This window comes from Protopterus annectens, chromosome 9.part0 (assembly GCF_019279795.1).
Source record: "Protopterus annectens isolate FY-2018-M chromosome 9.part0, PAN1.0, whole genome shotgun sequence".
In the NCBI taxonomy this organism is placed as follows: domain Eukaryota; kingdom Metazoa; phylum Chordata; order Ceratodontiformes; family Protopteridae; genus Protopterus; species Protopterus annectens.
Window position 1 is genome coordinate 881,854,168 of NC_056743.1, and position 25,724 is coordinate 881,879,891.

General features: G+C 38.5%; 1 protein-coding gene across 5 annotated transcripts in view; it reads left to right on the forward strand.

The window, feature by feature from the left end:
- ARHGAP9 (Rho GTPase activating protein 9) overlaps positions 1-25,724 on the forward strand; it is a 1,328,608-nt gene that overhangs the window by 1,101,998 nt on the left and 200,886 nt on the right. For all 5 annotated transcript variants that reach the window (XM_044083613.1, XM_044083614.1, XM_044083615.1 and 2 more), the window contains 3 exons: positions 10,638-10,761; positions 15,908-16,027; positions 23,248-23,346. In XM_044083613.1, coding sequence (XP_043939548.1) covers positions 10,638-10,761; positions 15,908-16,027; positions 23,248-23,346 — 343 coding nt within the window. The remainder of the gene's footprint in view (positions 1-10,637; positions 10,762-15,907; positions 16,028-23,247; positions 23,347-25,724) is intronic.

Genomic DNA, 25,724 nt, shown 5'->3' on the forward strand with positions numbered 1-25,724 from the left:
TGACTGTCAGGATTTTGCATCTCAGCTCGTTCACTCCCACATGGACTATTACCATGTTGTACTCATATTTGCCAGATAAAAGGGTCTTAAGAGCCCTTAAGCTGTCGGAAATCCTTACACATGAAAGACAGTTCACCTTCACCCTGTTCAGTCTCATGAGTGGAGAAACTGTGTACCTAACTATAGAGTCACCAATCAATAGAAGATTTTTATTGGTAAAGTGGTTTGCTGTACTAGATTGAAAGTGATTATACTGTTGGTGACTCTTTGGTGATGGTGTTCCTGAAGGATATGATCATAGGATCATAGGAAGTTGTTAGACTATTGGCCCTGAGGCCCTTACAAGCCTAGCCAAGAATTTTGCCCATGTTCTGATAAGCCAGCACCTGATATCCCTGTCCAGCAGGGACACCGTGAAATCCCAGGGGTATATTTTCTGTTCCCCATCCAGTTATACAGGTTGCACTTAAAAAAAGGTTAATGAGGTACTCTGCTTGATGTGAAGAGGGAGTGTATTCCACAGAAGGGAGAGTCTCTGGGACACAAATCTGTCCTCTCCATACTGTCCTGCCAACAAGTCCTATTGATGTCACAGACCAGTTTGAGGTCACGTGGGTGGGTTACTTGAGTGGAGCTTGACTTGCGGATATGCAGCAGTCCTATCAATATGGGGTCTGAGATTGGTTTGTATGCCAGACAGAGGTCACCTCTGAGGAAGCTGTGTGAAACTGAGTAGAGGGACAGGGCTTTTAGCCTATCTGTGTAGGGTAGATGTTTGAGGCCCTGGATTCTCCTGGTAAGGTACCTCTGTGGTCTCTCCAGCTGCTGCATGTGCTTTGTGAGGTACATGCCAAAATGGGCATTGGATGACCTCCTTGTTCCTGGATGAGATACCCTTACTAATGGGGTGGGCCATGTAGAAAGCTTTCTGTACAACGGAGGCACTATGGTGGTCAAAAATCAGTTTGCTGTCAACCTGGGTGCCCGAGTCTCTCATGACTGATTGCATGGTTAGGACCTTGTTATTAATGTGATAATTTGTGGGGATGTCACTCTCCCCAAAGTGGATGATGATGCATTTTTTGGCATTCAGTTTGAGGCCATGTTTCTGGCACCAGTCATTTGTTTGGGTGAGACCCTCTTGGAGGATGTCCACATCACTAGGGGAATTGATGACAGCACCCAGCTTGCAGTCATCTGCAAACCTGATCGGACATAGCCCACTAATTTTGACCTGCACCTCAGACAAGTATGTCTCAAATAACAGAAGCCCCAAGACCAATCCCTGGGGTACACAGCTCATTACGGGTCTACTACTTGAGATGGCTAGGTGGGTTCTATCAGTGATGCAGTTTGTTACCCATCTGGGAGTATATGGACCGATGCCTAGTTGACAGAGTTTATCTATTATACCCAACTGGGGAATACTATCGAAGGCTTTGGCCAGGTCAAGGTAGGCGGTGTGCACTGTCTTCCTCTCATCCATGGCTTTGGTGACTGTCTCAAAGAAGTCACCCAAACTTAACAGGCCTGATCTCCCCTTGATGAAACCAAACTGTGTGGGAGTGAGTGTTTGGGGGTTGCCAATGTCCTTGTTAATAAGGTTCATGATATTCCGTTCCATGGCCTTGCAGATCAAGCTAGTTAGGCTGATGGGTCTATAATTTCCTGGATTGGTGGATGCTCCACCTTTGTGCAAAGGGATGACAGTAGCTGTCCTCCACTCAGCTCGGATGAAGCCAGTACTCAGGCTTTGGATGAATAGAGTGCCTTATGATGCTGTAAGTTCCTGCCTGAGTTCATGTAGGGTTCAGCTTGGGATTTTATCAGGTCCCATGGAGGCTGTATTTTTTGTCTTTGAGAGGGCAGTGATGACTTGCTCCCTAGAGATAAGGGGAGGGGGCAGGTGCAGCGGATGTTCTGATTTACTGAATAGGGGGGGGGGTGGACAGAGGGATGAAGTTTTCATTGAACCTGTCTGACAGCAGGTTGGCTATATCTATTGTGTTTGTGTATGTGGTGTCATTGACCACCATTCCTGATCAGATATGAGTGCTTCCTTTGAGATTGCGGACATATGTGAAGAAGGCCTTATGATTGTATTTAGCAGATGTGGCCAGTTTCGACTTTGCTTTGGAGGATTTCACTAGTGCTCATATTTGCTTGTGCAGGCTAAGGAGAGGATGCTTCCAATTAGGCACCTGCTCCTTCTTGGTCCTAGACAGCAATTTTTTCCTTTTATTTTAGAGTTTATTTGTTGCAGATGTCCACCAGACAGGCTTACCCTTCCTTGAGGAGGATGATTTGGTTCTGTCTGGTATTCCTGATTCCATCCTGCTTTATAAATGCTCGTAAAGAACTTTGATGTAGGTTTGGACATATGTGCCAGTTCCTATGGAGGGGGAGGGGGTTGTGAAGCTGTTTATACCTTCCCTCAGAAGTTTTTTTTTTGTTTGACCTTAGCTTGGGGGGGGGGGGGTCAGGAGAGATGGTTACTTTGAAAGTGACCGCTCTGTGGTTGGATCTTGTCAGGGAGGTTGACACTGTAGGGATGCTGCAGTGGTTACTAATGTTGGTTAATACTAAGTCCAAGATATTATCAGCTCTTGTGGGGGTGTCAACCAGCTGCTCCAGGGCATTTGCATTGATGAACTCAAGGAATCTCTGGGTATTTGTGTTTTGGCATGAAAAATTCTTCCAATCTGTGGTTTGATAGTTAAAGTCAAGTTAGTAACAACCAAGATACAAAGTAAAATCTCAGTTCATACGCAAGGCAAACAGCAATATAGAATATGAACTCAACAATGCAACTTCAACAAAAAGCTATTTAATCAGACATAATGATTGGATAGTTAAAGTCACCCAGGATCACGGGAAAGGGTTGAATCTTGATAAATTCAAAGATGTCCAGATAGGTAAAGTGGGCAGCTTGAGTCAAAGGTGGGGGCCTGTAGCTTAGCTATGATTTGAATAGGGGTCTTGTCAATGGTTAACTGCACCTCAAGGGTCTCCTGTGCCTCATACTGTTTGGCCAACTTGCAGGCGTGTATGTATTTAATATATATTGCAGCTCCACCTCCTTCTGCTTTGCTGCCCATGGTTTGGGGTCTGAATGTATGATAGGATGAGTAACCTGGTATGGCTGGGGTACTCTCTGCAGCTTTGAACCAAGTTTCTGTGACTGCACAAATGTCAGCATCTTCCAGGGTTAAGAATGCTTGCAGTGAGTGCAGTTTCATGCTTAGACTCTTAGGGTTTGGCAGCATGACCTTTAATTTGCATTTTGATGAAATTTTCATGTTGGTAGGTTTGACCTCATCGCATTTCCTAACACAGGCACTATTAAGGAGGCAAGAGCCTCTGCCAGAAGCCTGAAGACCAAGGGAGACAGATGCAGACCATCTCTGGCAAAGGCTCATGGTCTGTCAGTTATGTCTTCCCAGGCTGTCAGATACTGGTTCCCCATGGAATGACACCAGAAACTTAACCAATTGTTAAAGTCAATCATTTTCTGTTTGTATTGAGGCATCATTCTGGGTGATGGTAAAATGCTGCTTAAGGCTAGGAATATACCTGCCTGGAACACATATTCAATGAGCTTGATCATGTCTCTTTGCATGTAGTCCAGGGAGGTACGTCTCAAGTCATTCACGCCAACATCGACTATGACAGAGTCATAACAGTACCTGCTGTTGAGAGACTTGAATGCATGGATGATATGGCGGATTCTGTCACCTGACAAACAACTAACCATAACTTTCCTCTTATTCAGCCTGGTGAGAGGCTCATCTGTGTGTCTCACAGTGGAGTCTCCTATGACTAATATATTAGGTTTATGTTTAGGCCTTAATGGCTGTGAGACACAGGAGTGTGGACTATGTGTAATGTGTGATGTGGTGGGCAGTGGAGATTGCATGTGTTTTTGCCACAGAGATCTCTTTTGTTTGGGTATGGTTTTGTTGAGGACCTCCATGTATGTGGGTGTGTGTTGTGTAGGTGTGGGTGGTGTTTGAGGTGTGGTGTTTGTGTTGACAGCCTTCTCAGTGCCAGATATACTGACTTGTGAGTGGAAGAGCATAGACTTTAGGTTCTTAATATAATTACATCTTTCAGAAATTGTGTTCCTACAAAGTAGCAGGTCTTCAGCAAATCAAAGGACTTGGATAAAAACAGTCAGAATTCCAGGAAAAAAAACAGTCCAAATCCACCATTAGATAAATAGTTTAATAGCTCAGGACATGAACAGCATAAATAGCAGAACAAAGCTTTCGAGTAAACGACTTTTCTTCAGTGTTTAATAAAATTGTCCTACCATAGCACAAGCATATATACAACCACACAGCCAATCAAAGTGCATACTTAATAAAAGCAGCAATTACATCCTTAAAGTGCCCCACATCTTATAAAAGTTCCCTTAAAACTGAGCCTCATTGAGGCTTATATTCTGTAATGTCTATCTTTTAAAATAGGTTTTATACTATTATTCACATTCAAACCTGGCATATGGTCAGCTGTAAAAAAAAATTAATCCATTTATATTTGGCCAACTCTGTTTTATTTATTAAATCACCCCCCATTTTTATTTTTAAACACAACTTGCAAGATTTTAAACTGGAATTTATGCTTAGCACCTGCAATTGCTGTATGCTTAGCCAAAGCATTTGTAAGGACATTTGTACAAATGTCAGAACAATGTGCACTTATCCTCTCTTTTAGTTTTTATTTGTTTTACCAATATAAAAATATTAGCAGCATACACAGTTAGCAAAATAAATCACTTTTTGTGTGTTACATGTTCCAGCAGCTCTAAATTCAAATAGCTTTTGACTAATTGGGTGTGTAAAACTTAAATCCATATTAGTATCTGTGCAATGTGTGCAGCTGTAACACGGTTTAGTGCCGAATTTATTAATGTTTTTTGTAGCACATTATCTCTCCTTATATCCTTATAGCATAAATGTTGCTTTAAATTCTTTTCTCTTTTAAAAACGAAATGTGGTATCTCACCTACTAGATCAACCACTTCTTGACTGGATGCAAATATAGTCCAGTTCTTTTTGATTATTTGCTTAACAAGACCTGTGTGTCGATTATATTTCATCATATAATTCAATTTATCCATAGTTCTATATGGTTTGGCTCTCTCCACCACAGCATTATCAGCCTTACCACTCAAATACGGTCTGGCTCTGTCATTCCTTAACCCAGTAACTCTTCCCTTCATTTGTTTTACTATAACTTCATTATAGCCCCTTTCCATAAAAGAGTCTGCCATCTCATTCATTTCCAGCTCAAAAATTACATCTTTCGTACTAAGTCTGCTAGCTCGCATAAGCTGTTATTTTACTACCCCTTTAAAAATATGCCTGTGGCTCAGTTTTAAGGGAACTTTTATAAGATGTGGGGCACTTTAAGGATGTAATTGCTGCTATTATTAAGTTTGTACTTTGGCTGTGTGGTTGCATATATGCATGTGCTATGGTAAGACAATTTTTTAAACACTGAAGAAGAGTCTTCCTCAAAAGCTTTGTTCTGCTATTTATGATGTTTATGTCCTGAGCTATTAAACTATTTATCAAATGGTGGATTTGGACTGTTTTTTTTTCCCACAAATTATGTTCCTAGGTGGTAGTAGTAGAGGGTTGTCTGTGTACATGAGGTAGTTGCTACACTGTCTCAAGATGCCCATATCAACCATACTGGCAGGCGAAACCATAGGAAATTGTCCATCCATATTTGTCGGAATCTGAGAGAGAGAGGCCAGAGGCTGAGGGTAAAGGGTGAAAGGTCTAAGAGGAGTACTACTAGGTGATCACACAAGTGCTACTAAGGGAAAATTTGTAGCTGGAATACCTTGCAATGGGTTAAAAACAGTGCAGCTGTAATGAGTGAAGTTTGGTGATGAAGTAGTCAAATTGTGTATTCACCTTCAGATAAAGATCTGTTGTTTGGCCCGTCTGCTGCTCAGGTCCTCAAATGACAAAGAAAAAGTAATACAGGAGTTTCTAAGATTTTTTCATCCCCCCTCATAAATCTTAAAAATCCAACTTTCCTTTTAAAACCAAAGAAGGAACAAAAAGGTGATTGCAAGAGGGGAATAATAAGAAACCAGGACAGATGGAAGTTGAAATACATGGGATCTTCCAGGAATTAATCCACCTGAGGGAGGACACTACAACTGAACACATTTTGCTCAAGGAATCTATGCAAACAAACCTGTAAAACAGACACATTCTCTTTCATTTAGTCAGGAATGTTCCTTTATGCCTTTTCACCCTTTCCACTGATATACAGGGTAATTCTGAAAATGAAGAAGGACTCCCCAAAGATCATTGTGGTGACCTCCTTTTGGCCCATGTAACAGTGGTTCTTCCTTTTTATTTAATTTACCAATGGCAATTACCATAAGCTTCCTCACAAACCTGGATCTACATACTCGCAACAAGGGGAGTTTGATATACCCCAGCCTCAAAATCCTTTAGCTAACTGCCTGGATAATTACATTCTGATACCTTTTAGGGACTTCTTTCATGAGGATGTGCAGCAGATACTAAAGGAGGCAAGAAAACCTGCAAACAAGAAGCCTTATATTGGTTAGTGAAAATTTTTTTCTAGTTGGTGCCTATCCAATAACTAGGGTCCCATCAGGGATTATATATTACTGGCACTGAACTATTTGTGTGAGTTACTATCATCTGGCCCCTATTATTCCTCTGTCAAGGTACATCTTCTGGCCATTTCAGCATGTCTGCCCATGGATCCTCCACTTTCTTCTTTATTCTTAGTGAAAGTTTCTAAAGGGAGTTTTATATCTGAGATCGCCTTGTAGATAGGTCGCCCCATCTTGGGATCTTAACTTTGTGCTGGAAAAGGTATTCATGTCTCTATTTGAACTTGCTCATCAGGCAGATGTGAGGTTCATTACTTGGGAAACTGCTGCTGTTGTTGCTCTGACATCTGCAAAAAGAGATCTTGAGTTGCAGGCTCTCATCATGGGTAAACCATATCTGTTTTTTATAGGGATAAGGTCTCATTAAGAACAAATCCCTCACTCATGCCCAAAATAGTTTTAGAGTTTATTTTGAATCAAGTCATTAATCTCCTGGTCTTCTTTCCAGATTCTAAGAATCAGGGAGAAAGGACTCAGTACACTCTGGAAGTGTATAGGCAGCTCAGGAATGAACATGACCAAACTAGGTCCTTTAAGAAAAGAAAATCAGTTATTTGTTTGTTATATTGGGATAAAGAAAGGATGACCCATGTCAAAACATACTATTTCAAGATGGCAGTCTTTAGCTGTTGCCTATTGTTATATCTACCATTGCGAACCAGTGTCAAGGCACATTCTGCTTGAGCCTTGGCTTCTTTGGTGGCGAGCTAGAAAGGGCTAGACTCTAGAAGCATTCTAGATACAGCTGCATGGTCCTCTGCACATACCTTTACAAATCATTACAAACTGGACTCCTTTTCTAAGTCCAGGATAGGCTTTGCGAAGACTATTCTCCACATCATTCCTCCTCCCAGGTTGGATAGGCTTTAGTAATCAACCCAAATAGCATAAAAGCTACTGCAACAGTGAGAATTATGAACATAGTACAGTTGTGTAAGTTTCACTTACCCATAAAAGTAGATGTTCAAATTCCTCACTACTGCAGTAGCTGTACCCACCTTTCATTCCCCTTCTTGTGTATATACCTACTTGCTAGGATTTAAAAAAAATTGATAGTATTATGTCTTTTTGAAGCTGTGGGTGAATACACTCCTTCTTTACTTTTGGCCTAGAAAGTCCTGAAAGAAACTTCACTGTGACTGCTGATTTTCCTCCCCAGGGCTAACCAGTCAGCAGTCAGAGTGAAGGTGTGGGAGGGAGTGATAGCTTTTGTAAGCTGGCCAGTTGTTGTCTCTTGGCAGGACATCACCCAAGTAGCCTAAGGGCTACTGCAGCATGGGTAAGTGCAACTTACTCATCTGCAGTTTTTGTATTTTCAACTTTCGATACCATGTTTTTTCTTGAGTTAAAATTTAAAATATTTTGTTTATAACCACCCACAGAGTAAATTAAAGCAAAACAACATTAAAGTGCTCTCTAAGAAAGCTACACCTAAAATTGTTGTTTCAGTATAATGAAACACACAATGTTTAGAAAATCAAGGATATTTAATCTATCATTACATAGTCCACTCATTGTGTTTTTGAAAGCACGTATGGAACACATATAAGGGATTTGTACAGAGTGCTCCTAAGCACACACACATTACATATTAAATCCAGGCAAGTGTAAAGCTCTTCCAAAAAGCAGGAACATAAAAAATATAAGGTTTACGCTTGTTGGTAAGGGTAAGTGTATGATAGTCATGTTCACTTCTTGTTATATCAGAAGTGTGGTGTCATTTTAGAACGACAGCACATCATATGCAGAAGTACAATTGACAAAAATTGATAGGATGTACAAAATGTTTGCAATTGTATATTTGAATCATTTTGTAATCTTCTTTGATGAAAAATCTATTCTTTTGTAACTGTACAAAAGCTAGAACTGGTATTTATTTGGAATTCTAAAATTACATAAGGGCCAAGAGTGTCCTCTTTTTCAGCTGATAGTATCTGTCTTAGGTCTGAGTCCTTAGCTATGCTAGTATAGACTGTAAGATTAATCCTCTTGTACAGAAGACTGAATTATACCTCAAAGTTCAGGGTGTTTCTTTTTTTTTACAAGAAACGTAGTAAGGTGCATATTACTGAACTACAAAGTGAAGTATGGATACTGGCTATCCACAATTTAATGCCAGTGAAAGGTCAATTCTTAATGATTTTATTTCCATTGCATGTGTGTTAAAATTAATATCAGCTACAATTATGAACATAGTAATTTTTTTTAGTTCTTTTTCAATACAAAATAAGAATGTTCTTTATAGATTGCTTGATTATTGATGACATGATTTGTATCATGGGGTATTTAAACCATATCTATGACATTGTGAAACAGAGCACCTCTGTGACACTGTTGAAAAAGAACCTGGATGAGTGGATTCTTATCAGGGATAGTGCCCACAACCCTCCTGGACATGGGCAGTCATCACTAAATGCAGTCTTGGGTACTAACTAGCATTTCTATGGTATTACATTGGGATGAGACGGCTGGGCTTAAAATGACCTATGGGTCGATAGCCTAGTAATATCCTATGATCCTGTTGTTGTTTTCTGAAGAAGTCCTCAAGTACACACAACAAAAGCACTTAAAATAAATTTGGTATGTATCCTAATCTCTTGGAGCATCTGTTGTGATAATTAGCTAAGTTTTAACATTTTGTGAGTTAAAGCATGGTACATGGTCTGCACCAGAAGCCATAAAACAACACCCAAAACGGCCTTCATGAAGGCAGGATGAGATGATTTGGTAGAAGATTTTAAATAACCTCAGTGGAATATATATAACTGGATACCATATATTTAAAAAGCTGCATTAAAACAAGAAGCAGCATTCTGAGGATATGCATGGATGGCTTACAGTGGGCTGAAAAATGTACTAGTTTGTAGAAAGATAGATGAGTTAGTGGAACAGGCATCCTAAAGAGTTAGTGAGTTCAAATACTGAGTCAAAATTCAAGAATGTATTGGACAAAATCAAAGCAATCCTTATGGTGGTATGGGAAAAATAATCTTTGCTAGGAAGGGCCCACAACTTTTTCATATTGTAGTGGGTAAACAACTAGATGGGCCATATAGGCCTTATCTGCCATCAAAATGTATTTCTAATATGCCTTGTGAAAGGAGTGGAAGACCAGGTTGGTCCAAGGCAGTTGATCTATTAACATCTCTTGATTGACTATTGCAAATGGAGAGTGGCACATATGTACATATGCTGTTTGTTCCCCTATGAGTGGTATTCTGAATTCTACACATAGACTGGGTATCATTTACCAGGATTTGAGTAGAATGTTAAGCTGCTAAGACTGGTCATTCTCCAGGTATATGAATGGCATCAGACCTGGCCAGTGCATTGTGTTTCAATGGACATCTATTTTTATCTTATCTGCAGTTACCTGTAAATAAGGGGTCTGAAATATATTGACTGGGCACATGTTTTAATTATTTAATTTTTCTACGCAGGATATTTCCTTTTGGAGGCCACTTTCCCAAAAGGTTTTTGTAGCAGTGCACTCCTTAATTCTGTGTCTGCCTTTACACCTCTTTTTGAATAGCTACAATATCACAATGGATGTCACAGTACATATGACATGGGGAGTTGCCTTTAATATGTCACTTTTTAAGCGGCACAGTAAACCTGATTGTAAAACACAATAACCATTACTTACCATGAGCAGTGTTCCTGAAACATCTTCGATCTAAATGGTAGTAGGTGGCTGCTTGACAGAGTAATTATACTTCTTGGCCATGTGCAATCCTGGTACAATGAAATTTGTGGAGAATACTTTGTGGTGTTACACCCTTGGAGTGGCTCTGTGGATCTGCTTGAATTTAATTAACACTTTTTTATTTGTAAGAGTCTCTCCTGATGTACCTTTAATGTGTTAATTTTAAATACAAAGGGCATTTGGTCATGCATTTTAGTTGGAGGCATTGTGCTGCATGCATTTCTGTAGTGTTTATTCATTTTGCACCTTTTGATTTTCCAGGACAGGGAGAACCCATTGGATGACCTCCTGATGTACTCTCTGAGACGGTCAGGCAGCATGGAGCTTATGGACGGCAGCGGTGATGAGGAAGAGGATGGATTTAAGCTGAAGGGGCGTTTCTTCTGTAGGTGCAGCTGAATTATTTGCTGTATACCCAATGCTATTTTGTTTTCTTGCATTTTGGAAGCTGATTGGGAGCTTCAAAGTTTCATCATCATCATCATCAGCCCCCTTTTTCCCATTTTCTACATGGGGTCGAAGTATCATGCTAACTATTGCAATTTCTCTTGATTCAGTGCCACATGCCTGCCTTCAAGTATCACTCATGAGACTGTCACAGATCTTCTTTCACACAATCCATCCACCTCTTTGTTGGGTGTCTTTGTTTCTTCTTAACTTCTTACTGTCTGTCCCAAATCTTCTTTACTGGATTATCTTCTGCTTTTCTGCACGTGTCCAAACCACCATAATCTGTTCTTTTTGATATTTCCTGCAATTGGTGCTACTTTGGCTTCTGCTCTTATGTCCTCATTTCTTCGTCTGTCCCACAGTGTGCATCCTACCACCATTCTCAGGCACATCATTCCCATTACTTCTAGCTTCTTCACCTTCTCTTCCTTTACTGCCCAGGTTTCTGTACCATACAGTAGAACTAGTCACACCATTGTCTTGCGCACCTTACCTTTCAGCTTCTTTGGCATTCTTCTGTCATAGACTACATCTGAGACTCTATGCCAGCTGGCTGCAGCCCCCTTGATTCTAGCTTTGATCTCTTCATTCAAACTTTCCTTCTCCTCAAACACCCCTCACAGATACTTGAAGCTATTTACCTGTTCCACTATCTTCCCTTCTATCTCAATTCTCAGCTTATTCTGATTTTCCCAATTTGCTGCCATTGCCACTGTCTTATCTGTGCTTTATTTCATCCCATGTGCCTTCAGTTTTGCATTCCATTTCCCTACCCTTTGCTGAGGTTCTTGCTCAGAGTCTGCCTGTAATGTCACATCGTCTGCATACAGTAACATTGTTGATCTGTCCCTTCCATCCTGTTTGCTAATGTAGTCCATCACCAGTATGAACAGCAGCGGGCTCAGAAATGACCCCTGGTGTACACCCACTCCCACTGGGAACCCTTCTGTGAGGCCGAACACTGTTCATACTTGGGTCCTTGTACATAGCCTGCACTAATTCTAGCAATGTTTCTAGGACTTTCAACTACTGTAGTACTGACCAGATCAGCTTTCTTGGGAACTTGTCATATGTTTTTTCCAAGTCTAGGAATGCCCTGTAGTTGAACTCTTTCCTCATCTCTAGCTTCTTCTCAACTATCTGCCTTAATTCAAACATTGGGTCAGTTGTGCTGCATCCTAATCTAAATCTGAGCTGCTCATCTCCCATTCTACTACTCTACATATCCATTTATCAATCAACCTCTCTAGCATTTTCATGCAATGTGATAGGAGTTTGATGCCTCTGTACTGCCCACAGTTATGGATGTCCCCATTGTTCTTGTACACTGGCATGAGTATGCTTATTCTCCAGTCATCTGGGATATGCCTTTCTTTCCACACTGCTATGAGTGCCCTCAGCAGCCATTTCTCCCCTATCTTACCCAGCATCTTTATCATATCTGCTGTGACCTCATCTGATCCTGCTGCTTTCCCTGACTTTATTTTCCTTAGTGATATTCTAACTTCTTCTAGGGTGGGCTCTTCTTCTTCTCTCATCATAGGCTATTTCTGGGGCAGTACAGCTTTTGTGGGGTTTTCTTCATTCAGAAGATAGTGGAAGTACTCCTATGTGCCTTTGATGTCCTGTGGACTGTCAGTAGGTTGTTGCTGGCATCCCTTATGAAGGGTGTCTGACTATCTTTATCTTTCTGTTTTTGCCTTGCAAGCTGATATAGTTTCTTTGTACCACCTACTGAGTTACTTTCCAGAATATGGTAGAGTGCCTCCAATGCCCTATTTTTTGTTATTGCAACTTCTTTCTTAGCTTCTTTCTTAGCCAAACAGTATTCCTTCCTAGCCTGGTTGGTCTTTTCTATCTCCCATTTTTTCCTGCACTCCTTCTTTGTTTTTATCACTTCCTCAACTTCTACATTCCACCACCAGCTTTCCTTATGTACCTTATTTCCATACCTGGCTTGGCCATATATCTGTTCTCTAGTCCTAACACATGCTGTTTTGAGGCGCTACCATTCTTCTTCACCTTCACCTATTTTCTCCTCTTCTTGAGGTGCTAGACCCCTGAGTAGTTCCTTGATTTGTTGTACTTTCTCATCAGCCAACTTCCAGGTCTTCAGCCTGGTCTGTGTTGACCTTAGATCCTTCTCTGACCACAACTTGTAGCTGATTGTGGCTACCAGTGGTTTATGCTATGGGCCGACTATTTCACTGGGGCTGACTTTGCAATCATGGATTCTACCCCAGTGCTTTTTCCTTACTAGGAGGGAGAGTCTACCCGAGTTGCATGTTGGCTACTGTTGTATGTGATCTTGTGACTGTCTCTCTTTCTGAACCATGTGTTGGCTACTATCAAGGCATTTGCCAGACAGAAGTCTAGAATGGCTTCTCCTTCTTTATTCCTGTTGCCCCACCCATGTGGACCAAGGCAGTCCTCATATCCCATTCTGTCTGTCCCGATGTGTGCATTCAAGTTATCCAGTATCAACACCAATTCATGTTGTCCTGCTTTATCTAGTAGATCCTGCAACTGCTGTCTGAATGCATTCTTTTCCTCACTATCACAACCCTGCTGTGGGGCATAGACTGAGATTATGAATACTGCCCTATCATTACATTGGAGTTTGATTGCCACGAGTCTGTCATTAATTCTGATGATATCCCTCACTGCCTTCTGAAGCCTTTCTCTCTCCACAATTCCCACACCATTTCTAGCCTGACCCCTCCTGAGTAGTAGACTTTGGATCCCAAGCCAAGTGGCTTTGCTGCGAATGTCCAGCCTCCTCCATTTCATCATGTCATCCACTTCCAAGCCACATCCTGTTAGTGAGCCTACATTAAGTGTAGCAATTCTCAGTTCATGTTTGTCAGGTTGATAGATTGTATATCCAGCTTTTGCTCAACAGATCTATCTCAGGTAACCCAGGCTGGGCAACTCGACATCGGTCAGCCAGTAGCTTATTGACCCAAGGCTGCTGGGCTTTATGGTGGGTGCAGACTAGCCAATAGGGGCACATACACCTCCCACCATTTACATGGGTCCCTGGCGTAGGTCGGATTAGGCCGGATCCTCATCCCACTTATCACTGGTAACTACCCATGCCCATTTTTGGTGACATTAGCCCACATGACCGAATCACCAAGAGCCAAGAACTACAAGTTTATATGTGCCTAATTATTCACCACATCTATTTAGGAAAAGTTATATTGCTATGCTATAACACTGTACTAATTAGTGTTAGAACTAAGAGGTGACACAGTGGCAAGAAAGGCACAAACCATCGCATATGTATTCAATGGTTAACTGTGAAAGAAGAGATTTAGAAATTTAAATTGCATTTTACAGCACTGCACATCTTTAATGATATTGTTACCTTATGATACTAGATGTAACTTGATATCAAACTCCATCTGTGCGGTATCACTGGCTTCAGATGTTGCTGCTGAAGGTAAAATTGACTCACATGTCAGACCATGCTGACTGGATGGTAGCAACAGTTTATGCAACTTTCCTTTTCTAACTTGTTTTTATTTGTTTATTTCACAAGTTTGCAATTAAGCGATACAATAGCAGTGCAGAAAATCAACAGAGAGTAAAAGGCTACATATTTAAAAATTCAAGTCATTTTCTTTTGCAGCAGAACAAATTGTGCACAGTAGCTGGGCGATTTTATTTTTATTTCATCTGAGGAAACAAAAAAAGATAAAAATAAATGCACTAAAGAAAAGTATCTAGCCCTAACAGCTGAGCCTGCCAACTGGTAAACTCGTGCCCTCTGCTGGTACAATCCTATACTGTTTGGTAAAGAGGAAATCATGGTGTAATGAATTTTGTGCGCAGGAAAGAGGGTTGCCAAACAACTGTGAGCATATATTATGTAATACATGCAAACACATTTTTTTTCTTATATTTGTCATGTGTTATTTTTCAGGTTTTAAAATTCAGAATGCTTTGAGGCATCTGATACTATAAAGACCACTATAAAGACTGGGACTACTTTATAAAATATTTGCAAAAATCATTGAAAGTTATCTTTACATCCATACCAAGAAACAGTAATGCACTATAATCAGAGAAGTGACAGTTCCCACTCTTGTAACCAGTATATTTGTAAACTAGTGATTTTATTTCAGTAGAAATCCTTTATTTTTATTTTATTTCATTTTATTTTACGATTCTGTTATATAAACATGAAAAAGTATCATTTTGACATACAGGGAAGAAGAGCTAGATTAAAGAGGAATCAGGCTGAGTCAGCCAAACAGGAAGGTGCCTGGTATTAAATTCGCACCTTGTACACTTTTGATAGCTCTGAGGGTGGGATTAGATTTATCTCAAAATTCTATACCACTAGTTATATTTTATGTCAGTGGCAGTGCTGCATTAGCAACTTAGTTGGAAGTTAGAATTCTGACAAGCAACATTATAATTTGGGCACAAGCATTTTGATAACTGCTGTAATAAAAAATGTATGCTGTTTCAGTGTCTACCTGTCATTTTTAGTGATATTTTACACTTCCTGTGAAAAGACAAACAATATGAAAGTGACAAACTTTATTTAGTGCATATATGTACATATCTGTGTGCAGACACATCTCTGCATGCACAGACCCATATTTTTGTGCCTGGGGTGAGACGTAAAGAAATGGAGGACCATTAATGCAGGTACAATGACTGACTTGATGAACTAGGGGTTTCTAAACTGTAGGTGTGCCTCTTCATTATTTTCTCCTTTAATGCTACATACGGCCTGTTTCCCAACAGAAAGAATCTCTATATCTGTTCCCTTTTATTGTTGCTGTTGTTGTTGCTGTTTGGCACCTGTAACTATGTTCTGAATAAGACACCAGGTGGGGTGACAATGACATTGTATCTTGGCCACTGTATGGAGAAAACTGTTATGGAATGAATGAGAATGGAGAGGTGCTTCATGCAGGACAAGATAAGTCATGGTACTAAGTGGAAGAAGCCGGCATGGGGTATAGAGCTACACAATTCTGAGCCCACAACAGAAGATACTGTTAGAAAATGAAGCTGCAATTCTTACAACAGTTGCCTAATAGTTACTGTTTTTTATTTTCCAGCAACCCGTTCAAGTGTTGGTGCAGACTGTCCTGAAAAATCAAGGGTGAGAAGTCGGTTAAAAAAGTTAATCACAAAGCGTCCCCCTCTTCATACACTGCAGGAGAAAGGCCTTATCCGAGGTATCATTTATTTATATTGGACTTTATGTTTAAGATCTCTTGAGAACAGAAAGAGACCCAAGTGATATTGGGAAAATTATAAAGTTCCAGTATGTGCTCAGGTGAATTTACTTGCCCTCTGTGATATTGTCTAGCCGTCTGATGTTAACAATATAATGGTGGTACAGGAGAAGATATCAATAGCTCAGTGGCCTCAATTTGCTTTCAGAAGCAAAACAAGCAAGTAGCTATTCATTATTTGGGAAGTATAACTTTTTTTTCCAGTCTGTGGCACTGATATCTGAGGAGGGTAGAGGAAAGGGTTATAACTGTGACACCAGTAACAGGATCATGTTTTCTGAATACTGGGTAAAATGGTAGAATGGAACATCTGAGGGACAGATGTTGTTCTGCTTTTCTGAGAAGGGTTATCAGGGCAGGAGCACAACACAGGCTGCTTAGTGATGGAGACCAAAGGGTATAGTCAACTGTCTCAATATGTGTGTGCATGCCGGCAGGTGATGGTGACTGGGCTAAAGGTGTCCACAGTAAAAGTATGGTAACATATTCACAGCTTCTTACCACCTATAACATTATTCAGCAGCCATATGCTTGTCTAGCACTAAATAACATTTTACACAGTATGTTCCAGTCGGTTATTACAATCCAGTTAGGCAGCAAAACATTTCCTTGCAGCAGATTTGATTGGGGACACAACACTGTAGTGACATTTAGCTGCAGAGTCATATGGCTGTTGCGAATTCCCTGTTAGTTTGCTAACATATACACAGCTTCTTACCATCTATAACATTATTCAGCATCCATATTCTTGTACAGCATTAAATAACATTCTTAATGGGTTCAGGCACCTAGGCGGAGAGACACTTCCTTGAAGCAGATTTGGTTGGGGACACAAAGCTGAAGTAGCATTTAACTGCAGAGTCATATGGCTGTTGTAAATTCCCTGTGGGTATAGAGAAGAATGCTGTGCCATACCCACAACTTCATTATCCAAATGCACAGGGGAAAAAAATGTCCATGGCCCCCAGGCAACCAGAGACAGCAGACAGTATGGCAGGCATCAGCAACAGGCTGGCCAATGGGCAAATCAGTGGCACTAAGAATGCAGTGCATAATGGGTAGTGCCTTTATAACTGGTGCTTGTGGACTACTGCCCTCTTCACAGTGTCTAGGGAACATTATCTAAAATGCATACTGGAGCATAAATGTGACTACATTAATGTGCAGGATTTCCTCCATGCTGCAGCACACGTCTACATGTTATAGTTACATAAACATGTAGTACACACTGAGCACAGCACTCATTACTTCTTCTGATCCCATGCCCTTTATTAAAGCTGTGGGCATGGCAGTGTGTGCTTCTCTTTGCCCACAGGGAATTTGCAACAGTCTTATTTCTCTACAGATGAAAGCAGCTTTAGCAATGTGTCCCCAACCAAATGTACCATGGGGAAGTGTCTTACTACCTAGGCACCTGAACCCATTTAATTTGGTATAATTATTTGAACTGTAGATGCTTTTTGTATCATTTTTGAAGACTATAAAATTATTGTTCTTAAAATGTTTTGAAATACTTTGGAGCTTTTCTCCCTGTGCCTCTGCTGAAAATGGGCTCCTTCCCATTCAGGCTTTCCCGGTTATCAAATGTCAGTAAATCAATCAACAAATAAATTTAAAAGTGACTTGTTACCTTTATTATAAGTTAGTCATACCACTGTGCCTCATTTTAAGAATGTTAATGAGCCTTGTTGATTTGAACTCTGTAATGAACTTACATTTGTTTGTCTGTCTAATGTACTGTGTAGAGGAGTTCAAAACACCGGTCAGCCCAGTAATAATCACAAAGTGTTTATTTGTAGAATAAATGAATGATAAAAGCGTTAAACGCCAACTGAAATACAGCATTTTTCGTCTGAACTTCAGACTTCTTCAGACATCGGTTGTAACAATTAAACAATTAACCAATAAGAATATATATACAATCCCATTCAAAAGGTCCAATAAAAACCAACAGTTCATGAATTATTTATCAATGACATATAGAATGGAGCAAAAATACATATAAAACCATGTTTGTATTTGAAATGCATGAGGAATGAATATACCAATGTGAAACCAATAAATATGTTAGTAAATATATTAATTTATATATATCAGATATGTTAAAACTGTTAAAAAGTTGAAAAGTTTAAAAATCCAAATGAATCTATTAAATAACTGTGCACCTATTTACGAAACTAATACAACACCCCCCTCTAGTGGTCTATCTAAAAAATATAAAACACTAAATAGTGCAAAACTAAATCATGGAATTTTCTTTGATGTAATTCTTTAAAATTATATACAATTACAAGTAAATAAATGAATAACCATAAATATATCTCACAAAAATGTTCAATTGAATAACACTCGAAAATATATAATGGTTCATAAATTCAAACTCCAAGGGTACATAAAACATCATTTATAATCTAGCAGCTCTCATTTTAAAGACAGGTGCAAGGGAAATATAATCATTCAGTCCTATCTATTGGCTTCTAGAACCACTTGCCAATATAATTCCCTATATTCAGTCCTAGTTTCCCATGGTCCACCCCTCTCATCTACTTCCACTTCTTCTATCACAAAAACTTATATTTGGCTAAAGGGCAAAGAATAGTGTGTCTGTACAAAGCATTAGTCATTTTTTTATTTTTAATATCATTTAAGTGTTCGTATACCCTTCTCCTCATTTTTCTCTCTGTTTTCCCTATATAAAAACTGGGGCAGATCTCGCATATAGCGATATATATCACCCCAAAAGAATCACAGGTGTTGAAAGTCTTACTGACTAATTTTCTACACCTAGATTCAAGATACATCTGTGAAACATTTGCCATTGCAGGGCATTGAGAACACATATGGCAAGAAAAAGTTCCAGGCATCTTATTTCCTTTTTTCTTTGGCCTATAATTTGTTGATAAACAATCTTTCAAATTTCTTCCTCTCCTAAAAATAATCTTACGTGGTTCATATTTTAGCCTTTTTTCTAAAGGATTAAATTTTGTACCTAGGACTAGATGTGATATCAGTAAACTAATAATAGATTTGAAAATGTTTCTAAGAAAAATCAATTTGAACCTAATTTGTGGTGATACAACTGATTGTGGCAATCATGAATTATTGAAAAGGACGAGTGTATGGAACCCCCCCCCTATTCATGCTCAACTTAAGAATTTAGAGAACATTATAGAGTGTGAGTTTAGAAAAACAGTTAAGAATAATAGAATTGTTCCTAATCTTGCAGTTACTGAACAGAAACTTTTTCAAGATTTAAGAGGGAATGTAAACTTAAGAGTCATGAAACCTGATAAGGGTGGAGGTATCGTTCTAATGAACAACATTGATTATGAGGCTAAAATGTTACAAATGTTATTGGATGAGACTAAATATGCCAACCTTTCCAGGAATGAGATAAATATAGGTTACAGGAGAATATATAGTATGTTATATGATTTATTTTTGAAAGGATTTATAGATAAAGAACTTTTACATGTTAATAGACCTAAAATTCCGGGCATATTTGGCATTCCTAAAGTCCACAAAGATTTAAATGATCCACCACTACATTCAATTGTGGCTGCTGAAGGTTCAGTCATTTCTCCTTTGGCCAGATATATTGATGTAAAATTAAAACCATTAATGATGAGAGGTACATCTTTTTTAAAGGATTCTTGGGATTTTCTTTATAACGTCAAAAATTACATGTCTAATAATGATTTAATTTTTCTAACTATAGATGTGGTGGATCTTTTTGGTTCTATTCCACACACGATAGGACTTGAATGGTTTGAAGAGGCTATTAGACATTCGGGAGAAAAAAATGACAATGAGGTATATCTATGTAATGTATTAATGGAAATTGTATTGAAATACAATTACATCTACTTTAAAGGTGAATATTTCCAACAAACTAGCGGGGTGGCGATGGGCGCAAGATGCACACCCATCTTTGCAAATTTAGTTTTAAACACCTGGGAAGCAAAATTCATTCACAATAGTATATACAAAGACTGTTGGTGCCTTTATAAAAGGTTCCTAGATGATATAGTTATTTTTTGGAAGGACAGTTATGAAAGATTGAATGAATTCATAAATTATATTAATAATACCACAGATTTTTTAAGATTCACACATGAGGTTAGTTCTGAAGAAATAAACTATTTAGATGTTCAATTGACAAAAGGAAAAGATTGTTTTAAGTCCAGGGATTTAGAAAAAAAACTTTTTCCAATAGTTATTTACATTTCAGTAGTGCCCACCCCTTTCACCAGAAAAAGAGTATTGTGAAGGGACAATTTGTCAGGATCTCTAGGATGACATCAGATGATTCTGATTTCATTGAAGAATGCAATTTTTGACTCAGATGTTTGTTGAAAGGGGATACCCTTTAGATTTTTGTTCTAATATATATGAAGACGTGGCCAAACGAAGGGCGGACAGGTTTCAACCTATTTTAGGAAAGACCCCAAAAGTTTTAACATAGTGGAACCCAATGATACAATAAGGCCGGAATATAAGAATGACAACATGAAATTTAATAATGCTTTTATATTAGATTATAGTGTGATGCAAGAATAATTCAGGATATCTTTTATAAAGAGTGGGACAAATTTGCCCAAATTATGGATTTAAGCTGTAAAGGGAATGAACCACGTAAGATTATTTTTAGGAGAGGAAGAAATTTGAAAGATTGTTTATCAACAAATTATAGGCCAAAGAAAAAAGGAAATAAGATGCCTGGAACTTTTTCTTGCCATATGTGTTCTCAATGCCCTGCAATGGCAAATGTTTCACAGATTTATCTTGAATCTAGGTGTAGAAAATTAGTCAGTAAGACTTTCAACACCTGTGATTCTTTTGGGGTGATATATATCGCTATATGCGAGATCTGCCCCAGTTTTTATATAGGGAAAACAGAGAGAAAAATGAGGAGAAGGGTATACGAACACTTAAATGATATGACTAATGCTTTGTACAGACACACTATTCTTTGCCCTTTAGCCAAATATAAGTTTTTGCGATAGAAGAAGTGGAAGTAGATGAGAGGGGTGGACCATGGGAAACTAGGACTTAATATAGGGAATTATATTGGCAAGTGGTTCTAGAAGCCAATAGATACCCAGGACTTAATGATTATATTTCCCTTGCACCTGTCCTTAAAATGAGAGCTGCTAGATTATAAATGATGTTTTATGTACCCTTGGAGGTTGAATTTATGAACCATTATATATTTTCGAGTGTTATTCAATTGAACATTTTTATGAGATATATTTGTGGATATTTATTTATTTACTTGTAATTGTATATAATTTTAAAGAATTACATCAAAGAAAATTCCATGATTTAGTTTTGCACTATTTAGTGTTTTATATTTTTTAGATAGACCACTAGAGGGGGGTGTTGTATTAGTTTCGTAAATAGGTGCACAGTTATTTAATAGATTCATTTGGATTTTTAAACTTTTCAACTTTTTAACAGTTTTAACATATTTGATATGTATAAATTAATATATTTACTAACATATTTATTGGTTTCACATTGGTATATTCATTCCTCATGCATTTCAAATACAAACATGGTTTTATATGTATTTTTGCTCCATTCTATATGTCATTGATAAATAATTCATGAACTGTTGGTTTTTACTGGACCTTTTGAATGGGATTGTATATATATTCTTATTGGTTAATTGTTTAATTGTTACAACCGATGTCTGAAGAAGTCTGAAGTTCAGACGAAAAACGCTGTATTTCAGTTGGCGTTTAACGCTTTTATCATTCATTTATTCTACAAATAAACACTTTGTGATTATTACTGGGCTGACCGGTGTTTTGAACTCCTCTACACAGTGCTTTTGATTGTTTATTGGCTTATATTTGCACTGGTTCTTCCTTATCTGGATTGTCTGTCTAATGTCCTACAGAATTTTGCGTATTGATGTATTGCTGCTATTCATGAGATAACGTTTATGTAAAAATATAAGTATGCATGTGCAAGTAGTGATTTGCAGGAGATCATTTCTTGCTTGTATCCCTCCACAGAATAGGTGTGAGGTGGTGAAGGGAATAAATTATGCAGTGATTACCTGTCATGCTAATAGGACAGTGATTACTTGACACACTGCTATCTGTTCCCTACATGTTAGGATTTTCCAAGCCATGAGAGCAGGTCCTCACTGAAAGAGAGTGGTGCACATTTTGAGATGTTTAGCCAAGTTACCAGTCAAGCATCCAAGCCCAATGTAGGAATATCTGCAACAGGAAAGGATGGTTACCTCTGAGAAAGATGGGGAAAACAATGACTAGTTAGGATTCCAACATGCTTCCTGACAGTACACTTCAGCTATAGCAAATGAAGCATTGTTAAATTCATTTGTTCAAAACATATAGCATTCTAGAAGAAGCATGTCATTTCTATAGGCATACGTCTGTTAGTACATATCAAAGGACTAAATTAAGCACTACATTTCAGTAGTGTGCAGCTTTAAACTAGCACATTGTCATGAATCTGTTTCTCTCTGCTTGAATGACCTGTGGAATTCTAGAAGCAAACACCCGGATGTGTAATGGGACAGATCTTTTTAAACATTGTGTATGGCAGAAGACATTTCAGAAATTCCTGTGTTTTACAATTAGAAATATTTTGTATGTGCATGGAACAGTAATGTTTTTTTTTCTATATGCTCTTGGACTGAGATTGAAGTTGGTCTACCCCAGTTAAACATACCTCTCAACTTTAGGTCATTGTAAGGAATGTTCTTTATTTTGAGACTTAAAAAGCTGATGCCCCACACTGAAAGGATATGTCACACAGTTATTGCTAAGAAGTTTTTAACTAATCTCAATGGTAAATAATACTGACATATTAAGTCATCAAAATTATTTTTATAAATATATAGTTACTATATTTAACTGTGTTGTGCGCTTCCTAGTTGAAGATTTCCTCATCTGGAGATGTAGTATTCAATATTTTTTGATAAGGTAGGTTGAGAGATATGGAATTAAATTCAAATAAATCAAGATATCAGTGAATCAGTCACTCAGTCAGTCCAACTTCCCACTGATGTACTCTTGCTAATAAATATATTGGACTTTAATTTCTGCTAACAGTATGTAGTGTACGTAATATTTCTTACAGTGGAATAGTTCAATAACTTTTTTGTTCATTTGTTTTTTTAGATCAGGTATTTGGTTGCCGTCTTGATGCATTGTGTGAAAGGGACAAAGCAATGGTTCCCAAATTTGTCCGCCTTTGTGCAGAAGCTGTGGAAAAAAGAGGTGAGCTGTCATTCAAGGTAGTAACCATGATGGTTATTCAGTGTAAAGGATTAAGGCTTTGAGATATTAACAAGCTGTTAACAAGCTTTTCTCTTTAGTTTTCAGTTTGATTCTGGCAGTCTTTATTTGCCTACTTTGTTACTGACCAAATAATTTAACCAGACAGTGCTCCTGGGTCACCTTTAATAAGAAGCATTTGTGCCTGGGAGGCCTACCTGATAATCAGATAAATAAAATAAAATAATGCATGAAACTGGAAGACAAGAGGCATTACAAAAACTGAAAACATTTCAAATGCATCTATAATGCAAGAGGCGTTTAATCTTCCTCTCTTTTCCAGAAGCTGCTCATACTGTCTGTTTTCTTTACCTAGAGGTATCAGCTTCTGCTCCCAGCTCCCATGCCACCACAAAATGATGCAGCAGAGTGACATGGAGTGTGTGTGCTATGTCTCTGTCTCAGATCTCTAGCTTACAATATGATTTCATGATGACCTCTCTAATCTTCTTCATCCAGTGTCTGCAGTGTTTTAGTCCTTTAGTGATGTTGTCGCCTCACAGTTAGACGTTGGCCGTTCGATTCTCAGTTAAAGCGTCTACTGTGTGACGACATGCGTGAATGGGCGTTCCTTCGTTGAAGGTTGTGCGTTAGGCCCGGCAAGCCAGCATGTAAAACTCTACTGCCAATCATTAGCGGACCGGAGTTCCGCTGTGGCGACCCCTAACCGGGAAAAGCCGAAAGACACACACAGTGATGCTACAAGGGTAGTACAGTTGGAGAATGGCAAGACCAGTGCAGCCCTGCAGGGATATTATAGGTTGGTGCAGTTGTATGTTAGTACTACTGGGATAACAGGGTCTGGCATGGTGCTACAGGGATGATATAGCCCCCTCAGAGACTATAAAGATAGTGCGGCAGTTTGTACATTGGTACGGCTGGCAGAGGAGTAAATAGGCCATCTGGAATCAAGGGTGAGACCCACATTTGGCCATTTTTTGCCTCGATAACAAGTTTTTACAAAAACATAACCAAGACCAGGAGCAATTCCAAACAAGACGTTTTACTGAAACTTTGAAGCATTTTCAGAGTAAATCATTTAATTGTCATGCAGTGCATAACCAGACACAATGTTGCTTTAGCAATTTAAAGAAACAACACAGTTAGCTTTTCCTTAATATATTAACAATAAGGCATGATTGAGTAACAACATATTTTGCTGCATGAAGTTTTAAAACACTATTGGACACAATCAGTAGTTCCATGTGAAAAAAATTTGTAGCATTCTTATTCTGAATCCACTGTCTCCCCTCTCTATAATCCACCACATTATGCACAAGTACTGTTCAGCAAGTCATCCGAGGAAAAACCCTGCAGTACAGCTTGCATCCAGGAAGGAATCAATGCAAATGGAAAATAACTGATTTACATTAGAGCAAAGCAAAATACAGTGATCTTGCAACCAAATTATTCTCAGAAAATCCTTAAGGAAATAGCATTCATTCAACTAATAATAATAGGTAAAAGCAGCCTTGATGAATTCAGAACTCACCCCCTCATAAAACAGCATTCATTGAAAGTCCAATCACTAAAAATAATAAACTAATAAAATATAAAAACAGCCTTGATGAATTAAAAACTCTTATCTATTTCTTCCTCTAGTCCCCCTCCTCACAAAACAGCATAGCATTCACTGAAATCCAGTCAGTAAAAATAATAATAAACTAATACTCATATCTGTCCCCTCCATAAAACAGCCAACAAAATCCTTGTCTGCCCCATATAGCAACAACAATAACCAGTATTGGCAGCAATGGCAAGAGGATACCCAACAATTATGCCTCTGTGCCATTCCTTACAAATCAGTTAACATTTGTCATCAGAATCGGGGGCATAGCCAGAAATGGTAATTAGACAGGGACAGTTAAAATATTGGTACTGTTAATTTGAGTCACTGACATAATAAGAGAATATGAATTAATATACATTTTCTGAAGTAAAGAAGTCTGTTATAATTCTAATTTTTGACATTATTTATTAAGCCCAATTCACCACTTGTTTCCTGAAAAAAGTAATTTTTTAATTGTGTGCAAATCCAGACTGCATTTATGCATTACATTTTAATTTGACACACATCCACCAGTCCTGCCCACCAACAACAATTGATATCCAGATTCTGGTCTGGATTTACATTTAGCTAAACCAAATCAGAAATAATAAGCAGGTAGCGACCATTCAGAACCACTCAAAATATTAGGACTGTGTTAATTTGAGCCATTGACAGAATAAGAGAATGTGAATTAATATACATTTTTCTGAAGTAAATAAGTTGCGTATATTATAATTCATAACTTATTTCCCGTCATTGTCATTATTCTACT